At 38.2% G+C, this 12,298-nt stretch overlaps 1 protein-coding gene across 1 annotated transcript in view; it reads left to right on the forward strand.

Annotated features, from left to right (window-relative positions):
* Positions 1–12,298, forward strand: part of wdfy4 (WDFY family member 4) — a 37,907-nt gene extending 25,609 nt beyond the window's left edge. Inside the window, exons 50-64 of the mRNA XM_063491000.1 lie at positions 1,827–1,869; positions 2,049–2,168; positions 2,617–2,740; positions 2,826–2,932; positions 4,063–4,213; positions 5,586–5,677; positions 6,885–7,094; positions 7,182–7,302; positions 8,442–8,599; positions 9,422–9,580; positions 9,693–9,872; positions 10,100–10,282; positions 10,800–10,887; positions 11,601–11,730; positions 11,953–12,298. Of these exons, the coding sequence (XP_063347070.1) occupies positions 1,827–1,869; positions 2,049–2,168; positions 2,617–2,740; positions 2,826–2,932; positions 4,063–4,213; positions 5,586–5,677; positions 6,885–7,094; positions 7,182–7,302; positions 8,442–8,599; positions 9,422–9,580; positions 9,693–9,872; positions 10,100–10,282; positions 10,800–10,887; positions 11,601–11,730; positions 11,953–12,016 (1,930 nt within the window). The 3' untranslated portion in view covers positions 12,017–12,298. The remainder of the gene's footprint in view (positions 1–1,826; positions 1,870–2,048; positions 2,169–2,616; positions 2,741–2,825; positions 2,933–4,062; positions 4,214–5,585; positions 5,678–6,884; positions 7,095–7,181; positions 7,303–8,441; positions 8,600–9,421; positions 9,581–9,692; positions 9,873–10,099; positions 10,283–10,799; positions 10,888–11,600; positions 11,731–11,952) is intronic.

The following is a 12,298-nucleotide window of genomic DNA, read 5'->3' on the forward strand; positions in this document are numbered from 1 at the left end:
CCTTTAATTGCCAAGCCAAATGAAAGGACAGACAACAAGAAGCAACTAATCCTTACAATACTTACAATTTAACAACTAAAAAAGCATGGCAGTACATCATATTGATCATAGGTCTCACTTGTAAATGAGACATTGAGTCTCAATGGGGCCACCTGTATAAATAAAGGTATTCGTCTAACAGTTTACAGTTTATAATTTTAGGGGTGTATAATGTCAAAACATAAATAACATATACATACCATGCTAATGCTAACATATAATTCTAGTTGTCTGACTTTTATTGAAATGTTTTAAGTATAACAACTTTAACAAAGTTAGTGTTAGTCTAAGTTTGTTGTTATTGTTGTTGTTGTTGTTGTCTTGCTTCATGATCATCACTTGTTTCTGACCTGTGTGGCTATATATGATTTGTTCTCTTTTAAGTTCTAAATTTAGACAACAGTAGGTTATTTATAAGGATAGTTTTAGAGTTTGGACTTGTACCTGATCTTACTACTTATTATCAAAATGGATGAAGGCAGGTACTTACCATATTTTTCCCTTTGGATTGTTGTTAATCAAGTGAAGAGCATTCCTTAAGCTTCTGTGAACTGGTTGCTCATCTCACAGTCTCTCACTGCTGTGCAAAAAAACCCCCAAAACACTTTTACTTTATTGAGATGCAACACCTTCAAAGTACATTTACAATGAACAGTACAATTTGGTTGGTATGTAAAAGTTTTTGTGATTAAATGAAAAGGAAAGACCATTCCTCTATATCAAAATTTTCCTTGCCTTCCTGATCCGAACGGGGATAGTCGAAGTTCTTCTTGTTTTATAACGTTACTTAGCAACTGGGCTGCTTGGCGCCTGGACTTTATTGCCCTGTTACTAGTCCACAGAGGAAGAGAGGAGATTTCAGGAGCAGTTGATCACTTTCCTTATTTAGATTAAGCACATTTAGGCAGGAGTATAATACTGAATAAAATGTTTAGCCACACTGTTATTTAGTATCTATTTTCTCAAGCCAGTCACACACTTTCTTGTAATTAGAGATAAGCAAACTGGTTTAGTTTCTTAAAAAGCAACTTTTGTTGTAGTGCCTGAAGAAATGGGGTAAATTCAGCATATCTGTTCAAACATCAGTATCACCTGATATGGATCTGTATGGAAATAAGCTGACATTTAGCAGTGAACAGCTAAAAGACTTTAAACAGTTGTTACTTTTTGTGACTTTTCTGTTTCCTTCTCACAAAGAGTGGAATCAGAACCTAAACAGGACAAATTGACCTGTCTGCATTGATATTTCCCAGTCAGTTATAAAAAAATAACTATACAACAATACAATACCTAAATAAAGTAAAAACAGCTGACACCAAGTTAGATATTAACCATTGTTTCTCATTTCACAAGATGATGGTGCCTCTGTTGTTCAAGTAATCATCAACTTCCGTTAGGAAAAATGGTGCCACATGTCAAAACATGCCCTTCAAGTCATCTTTCAAACATTCCAGTTTGCTGAAGTAGCTCCAAGTCAAAGAACCTAGTCTTAATTACCTCGTTTCCTCATCATGTGCTATATCCTTCACATGTCTGCCCACTATTTATGCTACATACTGTAGCTCACATCAGCCCCTTAACTGCTCCTGCAGCTGTGTACACACACTCTGTTTTTCGAGTTCGCTCACTCACCTCAGCTACGCTGCTGTTGCTGAACTCTGCTGTGCATACATTTAAACTGTGGTTGCTAGGCAACAAAGCAAGCAGGAAAACTTTGTGCTGATAGGCACTGCTCAGTGATCAGCTTCTGTTGCTAATTCAAAGTATTTTCTCTTGTTGTGCTTTAGAAAGACTCCTGTGGTTGAAAAGACGGCCCTTGTTAAATGGCAGGTAATGCATGTTACAGTTTTCCGTAAGTTGTTTGTGCTCACAGATTGTTTTGGGCAGACATCCATTGGCAATGTTGAAGGAGCAGCCAACAAAGTTGAATAAATGGCATTGATGTAATCCACTTTATTCTGAATTGACTTGTTTCTAAGTTGTATTTTTTTTTCTTGTCTGTCCTTTAGAAGGGGGAGATAAGTAACTTTGAGTACTTGATGCATTTGAATACGATCGCTGGGAGGACATACAATGACTTGATGCAGTATCCGGTTTTCCCCTGGATCATTGCTGACTACAAGTCAGAGGTAAAAACTTACACATGACCTCTTTGTCTTAAATATTGTCTCAAACTGTGGTTTTTCAAGGGTCCACAACCAAAAGCTAACGGGTCTGCAAAATGATTTGCTCTAAATTGTAACAATTTACTCTATCAATCAAAAGTGCATCAATGCAGATGGGGATTGTTAATTCTAATTTTAAAAAAAAGCATTTTGTGTCCATTTTTATCCTTCCCTGCTGCAACTGCAACATGTCACATCAGGTGTCACTCATTTCTCTCAGGGTGAAACAAACCCTTCCTGCTGCTCTGTAGCTTGGCTTAGCTAGCTATCCGGTGAGCCTGGAGAAATATTTCAGTCGGCCCAAGTAATACCAAGTCCAGCTAAATTGGTCCAATAAATGTAAAGAGATCCTTGGAGGGAGGTGGGGACAAAGACCTGTGTCAAATGTATGATTTATCTGTGTCCTTCACAGATTCTTGATTTGTCAAATCCTGCAACGTTCCGGGATTTGTCCAAGCCGATGGGAGCTCAAACAGAGAAAAGGAAACAGATGTTTATCCAGAGATACGAAGAAGTTGAGGGCAAAGAGAGTGAAGGTATCCATTTGGCTCAATTTTATTTACTTGTACTGCTTTATTCATGTCACTGTTAGTATCTTTAAAGTGATTTTCTCTGTAACAGACCTGACAGCACAATGCCACTACTGTACCCACTACTCCTCGGCCATTATTGTGGCATCCTTCCTTGTCAGGATGGAGCCATTTTCCCACACCTTCCAGGCGCTACAGGTGAGTCCAATAACAGAAATTTAACAAAATACTATTTGCATGTAGGAAAAAGTAGACCTTGTTCTGACATGTCTGTAAAAGTGGTTTAGATTAAAGATGATGACACACAAAGTATAAAATTCAAAAGACTTTTCATTTGGCAGTCACATTTTTGCCAGTTAGGCAGCATAACTTCACATTATTATGAAAGTCCAGAATTTGACCAATTGGAGTAACTCTAGCAGCAAAAAAAAAAAAAATTAACCATTTTGCAGAGGTTCATGTCATTGCTATGGAGTTTTAGATTAAATCCAAGGCTCATAAGACTAAAAAACATGCAAAATTTGTTGTGGTTGATAAGGTTACAGCATACATGAGATCATTAAAGAAGTTTTGTCTTAATTTGTCAGATGAAATGACGGGGAAAGTTGTGTTCAGTATGTTTTAGTAACCCACAGGGCTTTCTGCAAACCCTGTGCTTTCGATGCCCACTGGCATTCATCACATTTGTCATTTTTATTTATGTATTTTTTAAAATGTAATCTTGCTATTAATATGAAACTAATTTGAGCTATTTTCAGCTTTCCAGATCCCATTTTAATGCTGTTTTTGGTACAAAAACAGATTATAAGGACATTTTAATATATATGCAAATAATTACACATAGCGTCCAAAAGAAGCCAGTGAAAATAGCCACAGATGTTACCAATTTACAACACAGCATCCAGTTGATTATAATGAAAAGGCATGCATATTTGATAGTCAGAATAAAACAATAAAGATGGTGAATTAGGAAGCCTTTTTGTCTTCTGAAGCACATAATGGGTGTGTAGTAATATCCATAACTGGATTTACATCTCTAACCCAGTTTACCAGTATATATGCTATTTTCATTCATTGAGGTAATTGTTTTACTCTAAATTACATTCACTCTCATGAGATTCGCATCACAGATGATGGAATTTTACAGAAAGATGAAAAGCTTTCTTCTAATGGTAGCAAATATTCTGTGCTTACATAATACAATAAAGAACATAAAATATGATTCTCTGCACTGTATCAGGCAGACTGCTTTATTAATATGCCCAAAGAAAAGTTTATCTCAGTGATGTTCTGCGGGTCTGACAGTGTTTTGTCTGCTCTCCTCACAGGGAGGGTTTGATATCCCAGAGCGGATGTTTTACAGTATAAAGAAAGAGTGGGAGTCTGCCTCAAGAGACAACATGGGAGACGTCAGAGAGCTGATCCCGGAGTTCTTCTACCTGCCAGACTTCCTGATCAACTCCAACCAAATCCAGCTAGGTCAGCTTTTTGAATCCTCTGTGTACCTAATGTTCTTAAATGAAAACAAAAGAATGTAACGTGATTATTTCAGACTTTCCTACCCTGTCTATTGTTTTTTTTTTTTTGTTTGTTTCTGGGAGGTCAGAATGTATACTGTATTTTTATGTCCTCAGTCATATATGCTACATACAATCAGCAGTCACTTTATCAGGTGTACCTTGCTAGTACAGGGTTGGACCTCTTTTGCCTTCTGTGCTGCCTTCTTCATGGCATACATTCAACAAGGTGCTGACCTTGTTGAAAACGCCAAATATTGACATGAAGTTGCTGCACAGTTGTTGGCTGCCCATCCTGTTCTGGTGACATTTGACTACAGTCTGTGTGCCCACATACACCAAATTGCTATCATGTCATTGGCTTTTTGGATATTTGCATTAATAAGCAGTTGAGCAGGTACATCTAATGAAATGGCCAGTGTATTTTCATCATGTTGGTGATTAAGCAATGATTCAAATGATTCAAATTAAAACTTTTTATTTTTATGAGAGGAACTCCATGTGGAGTAGATGTCCTGATTGGATTCTGAAGCACTCTGCGTTAATTTGCATATGAGTGATCAACGATATTGCAGAATTTGCTATAACTATTCTTCTAAGCTTCTGGATAATAAGCTGCATAAGTGATAACAGATATGAAGCATCCAAAGAAATGGTGTGAAATTTAATCAAATCATTTCTTTATAATTCTTTTGTTGCTTAACTAATGAACTAATTAGCTTAATTTGAATGAAAGACGATACAGTAGAAACTGCACATGTATCCCACAGATTAACTGATTAGGTTTTGCATACATTTGTTCATGGTAATGAGGGAGCATATAACAGATCACACCACAGTGGTTTGCTGGATTGTTTGTTGGCCATCAATGAAGGTGTGGCACAGAATAATAAGCTATATTAATCTCTGGCCTGTTCCTATTACAGTCATGTCGTTGGTCTTTCTTTATTTGGCAATAAAAATATATAGTATGCCACATGAGGATACCACTTTTTTCCCTTTCTTTTTTTAATCAGAAAGGCCTTAAACATTTGGAATTAATTTCTTTCCACAAAACATTTGCAAAGAAATTTGATTGTATATTATGTTTTTTGGCACATTTTCACCAGTTGGTGTCAGTCAGTGTAATTGCATGAAGCTGTTGGCAATATTGTGGATGGCATTATTCAAGTGTTAATGCATGTATATGTGTGTCTCTGCACACAAATGACACGCAAACAAAATCAGTATTCACTAATTAAAACACTGCTTCACCCATGTCACCAGTGGCTCCTCTGGATTTCTTTTTCCTACACAGTTCACGTAGTAAATAATGCATATGTGTGTCTTTTTAGGCTGTATGGAAGATGGCACAGCTCTGGGAGATGTCGAGCTACCTCCATGGGCAAAAGGTGACCCCCAGGAGTTCATTAGAATCCATCGAGAGGTCAGTGACACCTAGACTTTCCCCTCCAAACCGCTAGCCTGGCCTGTTGTGTACTCTGACTTATTTACCCACAACACCTAATAATGATAGTCAGTACCGGCTGATGTATACAGAAGATTCACTGTATTAAGTATCTCCACACATACATTCACTACATGTGTGGCACTGTAATAGTGTAGGTTGCAGTTTGTTGTTCATATCACAGATGTTGGTCAGTTCAGTAAATTCTCAGAAGGCAGTTTTGTCTCGCTGAGTTTGGTTCAGTTATGTTCTTGTGGTACTAACTGTTAGTCAAGTATAATGGCCAGTTGTTTTCCTATACAGAAGATGCATAAAAAGGCATTTATCTGAAGCTTAGATGACAGACAATACAGGACAACAAGTCTATTTAACAGGATTCGGGGAACACATACGACTCTCTCTTTTTCATAATGTCATTATTTCTGCCAGTTGTTGATTGGTTGAATATTCTCACTATCTTCCTTCTTCTTCTTTTTTCCCCAGCTTACTCTCATCTATCCCTCTGTGGGGTTATTGTACCCGTCTGTTCATTTTCTTTCTGTTTCTACATGATGACCCTCCCTTTTTCCATTCCTGGGGCATATGTGATGGTTATCACTCTGTAATCTACTGAACTACTCTTATTGCCTACCATTCTCATAAAATTAGTGACTTTAGAAGATTGTTTTTTTTTCTTCCACAGACAAATTAACTCAGGACAATATATCCTTGTTATGATACTTTTTTCTTTTTTTCCACCTTTCTGTTCATCCAGGACGCGTTTATTAAAATGTGGCGCTAGGATATAGCTGGTCATAATGCCCACTTTTCCTCATTAACTCTTCAAAACCAATCTCTGGCTAATTCAACCCAAATCATTCTTTAATTGTAACATGAAGATATGCTCATAACACAGCTGTTCGGTCTCTTGCTGTCCTGGACTTCTAAATTGACTTTTGGAAAGAATTGTAGGGTACCTTAATAATTTGATTGGCTGTACAGTCTTAGAAGTTTTGTGCATTGGTGTCATATTAGCAGTTTGACTGATGGTTTGGGGACCACAATAATAACGAGTGCTAAACACTGCTGTTTTTTTTTGTTTGTTTGTTTTTTAAAGACTGTTGTATGCATGTTTTAATAGCTTTATAATATTATTTGACTAGATGGTTTTAGTTTGTGCAACAATCTCCTGCTCTGTTTGCTTTAGGCACTGGAAAGTGACTATGTGAGCACCAACCTACACCTGTGGATCGATCTGATTTTTGGATATCGCCAACGAGGTCAAGCTGCAATAGAAAGCGTGAACACGTTCCACCCTTACTTCTACCCCCAGAAACGCTGGCAGGACACTAAAGACCCTGTCATCAAGAGCACAATCTTGGGATATGTCAGCAACTTTGGACAAGTTCCCAAACAGGTTTAAAAAAAAAAATGATGATAATAATAATGTGACGATGAATTAGTGTAATTGGAGTATATTTACTGTATTATGTATTTCCCATAGCTCTTCATCAAGCCCCATCCGCCTCGCAGTGGCTCTAAGAAAGAAGGGTCATCAACACATCAGCCAACTCCATTTTATTTCAAACTGGATAAGCTAAAGAACCCTACGCAACCATTCAGAGGTATAACTAAACACAAAGACGTTCAGAGAATATGCAACATATCTTAGAGGATTTCTGGCTTCCTGCCCCTCAAAAGCTTTTTTTCCCCCTTCTTTGCTTTTCCTTTCTTTTCTTTCTTCCTTTTTAAAAAGTGAGGGTGGCTATTTCAACCTGTTTCCAATCTTTATTGTAAGCTGCTTTGTTGCTACAGGCCTTGGTTTCATATTTGGTGTAATTGCAGCAAAACTGTCAAACTATTCTAGTCTTCAAACTATGGTGTAAGATAAAAACAAATCTTAATACAGCCTCATGAATGACACACATTAAACACTTTTATAAGTACTGCTATTTTATGCTGAGTAAACTAAATTGAATCAATTATAGTGATCTTCGTTGTTTTGCATTGTTCCACCTTTATTTTATTCCCTACTATTTGATGTTGGTTATTATGCACCAGATGTGCCCAAATCTTAAGGGAATCATTGAAATGGAGTGAGAATGCCCATAGATTAATTTACACTACAGAAGGACAGAAGCTATCTGTTAGAGCTACAATATGGAGATGACTCTGCTGCTGAGCCCTACTTAATAATCGGAATATCCCTATAGGCCCACTGAGGGATAGGAGATGAATCTGCGAATGCTCAGGGAGAGATTCCTGCATATTACATTTCATATTAAATCTTAGAGTGTCTGATCTGATCAATAAGCAGATAGAGATGAATAGGACGAGGAACACTAAGAACTAATGCAGACAGAGCTTCTTTCTGGGGATTATAGAAGCAGAACTGGCAATCGGATGTAATGATTTTGCCTCTTCCTGCATGAATAGGTCAGTTACAAGCGCAATCACTGCCTTACCCCCAGATGCAGGTGCCCTCCTAGGACCAAGCCTCAGCTCGTAACCATGAGGATGGCTGTTTTAATTGCCCAGTTTTTCTGTTCTCTCTTTAATGAAACACTTTACAAGTTTACTGAGATACGAAACTCTTTAATATGATGTTTTTGAAGAGCTATTATCTTTATTACAGGTACACGTAATATAGAAAAAGGTCATCTTCTTTACTTTCTTTCTTTTTTTTCTTTTTCTTTTTTTAAGACTATAACATTTTTGTGTTGGGTTTGACAAATTATATATACTGTTCTAAATATTACTGTAGAGCTGTCAAGAGGCCCGGTAGGTCAGATACTGTGCTTGGAAAAAGAGGTCTTGGTTCTGGAGAAAAACCGGCTCCTCCTGTCACCGCTACTGTGCTGCTTCTTCAGCTGGGGATTTCCTGACAACAGTTGTGCCTTTGGAAACCATGCCACAGAAAAGGTATTATGTAATGTCAATGCATTTTACACATTTCCATAACTACTGAACTTTTAAGCTTCTTGTAGTTGCATCAAATTGGAAGGAAGCGAGTGCAAATTAGGCAAGGACCTGTTATGCTAAGTAATTAACAGTGTCATTAATTTACCCTAAGTTTTTTTTTTTTCTTTTTTTTCTTTTTTAAAAATCTGCTGAGCGCACACACTACTGTATCATGCGAGTCTGCTGGTTTCTTCACAACTTAAATTGTTTTGATTTGTCATACCTGCCAATTCCATCCCCTTGATTTGTGCCAGGGGTCTCCAACTCTAGTTCTTCAGAGCTACTGTCCTGCAGCTTTAGATACATCCCTACTCCAACACAGCTGAATCAGATTCTTGAATGACCTATTCAGCATGCCATCAAGTTTACTACTACTTTTATGTGTTATGATTGTCATGGTTTTTATATTTAATACGTGCCGGGTCCTTTCTCTTTTCCCTCTCCCATCTCCTTTTTTCCTATGTTATTTTGTCAAGCACCTTGGTATACCCTTGGTTTTTCAGTGTGCTTTATAAATAAAGTTTTTTTATTATTATTATTATTATTATTATTATTATTATCATTATTAAGTTTGGTAAAGGCCTAGTAACAAGCCATTCATTTGATTTTGGTGTGTTGGAGCATGGATGCACCTTAAAGCTGCAGGACTACAACTGTATTATTTTGAGCAAGTTAAAGTGTGTTTAATGTTAATTATTTTTCAGTTGATGCTCATTAAACTTGAGTTCAGATTTTATCATAACATAGTGTAATTCTGAACACTTTATGTATGTCGACTTCTAGACGTTTGCAGTGTGTGAGAGTTTATGTGACTGGGGAGACATATTGTGCGCCACCTGTCCCAATGTGACCACCGTCATCACTGCAGGAACCAGCACTGTCGTTTGTGTGTGGGATGTGGCAGTCACTAAGGATAAACTCACTCACATGAAACTCAGACAGGTTCGTCTGTCCAAATGTTTGTATGCTCTTGAAATGTAACAGTATTGTTGACAACTTATTTGCACACACACACACACACACGCACTAATACTGACCCCACTGTCCTTCACAGCCGTTATATGGTCATACGGATGCAGTGGTGTGTCTCGCTGTGTCTGAGGTCCACAGCATAATAGTGAGCGGCTCTCATGACCTCACCTGTATCCTGTGGGACTTGGAAGAGCTAAGTTATATCACTCAGTTAGCAGGACACACAACCATCGTCTCTGCACTGGCTATCAATGATCTAACTGTAAGTCCACCTTCTGGGTCCCCTTCTCTTTTCCTCCTGTCCTTTGAATTTTTTGGCTCACTGTCGTCACGTTGTTCCTCTTCACTCAGCTCGCAGCATGAGGAAGGGAGGGTTCTCACTGTTAACAGCATGAATATCCTGTTTGTGTGTGTTCTTCGGCTTTTGTTCCCTCTTTCTGTCTGTATGTCTGCACACCTGAACGTCAACACTATGTTAATATGTCCAAGGGAGAGATTGTGTCATGTGCTGGACCGCAACTCTACCTGTGGACCATGAAGGGCCAGCTGTTGACCTGCACTGACACTTCCTGTGGGCCTCAGTCAAACATCCTGTGCGTCAGCTTTACACAGCGACACGAGTGGGATTCCAGGAATGTCATCATCACAGGCTGTGAGGATGGCATTATACGGGTCAGTTTTGTTTTTGTTTTTTCATGCAGGTAAATAACGTAATGGTTGTGTATATGATGGAGAATGTTTTTTTTTTTTTTTTTTTTTGTTAATGCTATCACAATTCTCTATAGCTCCTAATAGATCAGTGGGAGTGTTTCTGTACAGTATTCAACTGTGGCAGTCATTACTTTGGTCTCGCTGGTACCAGCTTGGGTGTCCATCAAAGTATTAATAACAGTATATGAGTTGTGTGCAGTGTGTGACTGTTTTTTTGCTTAAGATTAATATAAGCATGTGTTGCCTTTCTGCAATCAAAGCTGCAAATAGTAAATTGTGCTTCACTTTGGAGTGGGTGCCCATGCCACGTGCACGTGCACACATAAACAGTATCATTACTTTATTATTATGTTGAGTGTGCGTGCGTGCGTGCGTGCGTGCGTGTGCGTGCGTGCATGTTGGTGCATATATGAGTGTGTTTGTTATTATCTTGAATTATATTTATGATTTTGTTACTCGTTATGTGTCTCTCATACAGATATGGAGGGCAGAGTACACCAGAACACAATTACCTGGCCCTCCAGAAGAGCCTGTGTCCCCAGGGCAAGACCAAATGGAGAGAGACGGTAATGTTACTGGCAGAACGATGGGATATACTTGCAGGTGTTGTGTTCATAATAAAATGAATAAGAGTGGTCGACAATGAGAAAACTGTGAAACCAACTGAAAGGCAACTGCACACAAAGACCATCATTATTTATAGTGTTTAAAAAAAAAAAAAAAAAAAAAGATGAAGAAAGAACCATTGCTATCTAATTAGATAAATTCTTAAGTGAGATGATTATTTTTAACCGCTCATCTCAGAGCTAGACAGTGTGGTTTCCAGATGAGAGTTTGTAATGTTCATCCTATCCCTCACTAGCATTAGGGCTAGCAGGAATTATGTTGTTATAAAGTTATTAAACATAGAGGCAGTAAACACTGATGAGTAATTTTGCTGACGTGTGTGAGCGTGTATAATTTAGAAAGCAATAATACCCAGATCCAATTTGGCATACGTTGGTTACAGCCTCGCGTCACCTCATAGGAGTATTATGCTTTCCAATTACATTGAGACAAGTTTTTACGTAACACCGAAGCATTTATATTTGAGGGCTTTTTCTCCCTTCTGCAGCCTGCTGACTTCAGCTGGACACACTCATAATACACACTGAATTTTTTTTTGTTTGTTTTTGGGGTGGGAGGGGGGGACCACTGAGGTTCTGATTTCAGGCGGGGTGGACAACTGCCCTGTAATTCACTATTAAGTAGATGCTAATGTATTCTCATGAATCCACAGTGAGCAACTCAAGCCAGGCTAAAGGCTGGGAGAGACATCTGGTGTTACATCAAGAGCTGAACAGAAGTCAAGCTGTGTCACAGCGGCGCTACAAAAATAATCCAGCCATCACAGCGCTGGCTATGTCCAGGTACAGTAAATAAAAAGCACCCACTCATAGTAATGCCAGCTGGGGTTTAGTTTCTGTTTATTACTGTACTTTAAACTTTATTCATCTCTGTGTTCGAAGAAGAATAGTATGAGTTTATATTTAATTATATGCAGTATTTGAAAGCTTCTAATTCTCTTTGTATGTATATCACTGCATACTTTACAGCACAACACTGCATTTCCCTTGCTGTTTTCTTTGCAGGACTCACGCTACTCTGTTGGCAGGCGATGCCTGGGGCCAAGTTTTCACCTGGACGTGTGAGTGAAAACACAATTTCTGCACGCCCTTTATCCTCCCAGAGAGACTCTGATGGGAAATTCATTAGTATCTCAGGTCTGACTGCAGCTGAGCAGCAGAAGTGCTGTATGTCAGTTGTGTGTGTGTGTGTGTGTGTGTGTGTGTGTGTGTGTGTGTGTGTATTTTCTCAGAAAACAGTGTTACAACATTTGATGCATTTAGACGAAACATGACTTTTACCTTCTACACAAATATTTAATTTTGTATTTTTCTGTGTGTAAATACAGAATTTCAGTATATTTGAATAAAA

Source organism: Pelmatolapia mariae, linkage group LG13, assembly GCF_036321145.2.
Source record: "Pelmatolapia mariae isolate MD_Pm_ZW linkage group LG13, Pm_UMD_F_2, whole genome shotgun sequence".
Taxonomy (NCBI): domain Eukaryota; kingdom Metazoa; phylum Chordata; class Actinopteri; order Cichliformes; family Cichlidae; genus Pelmatolapia; species Pelmatolapia mariae.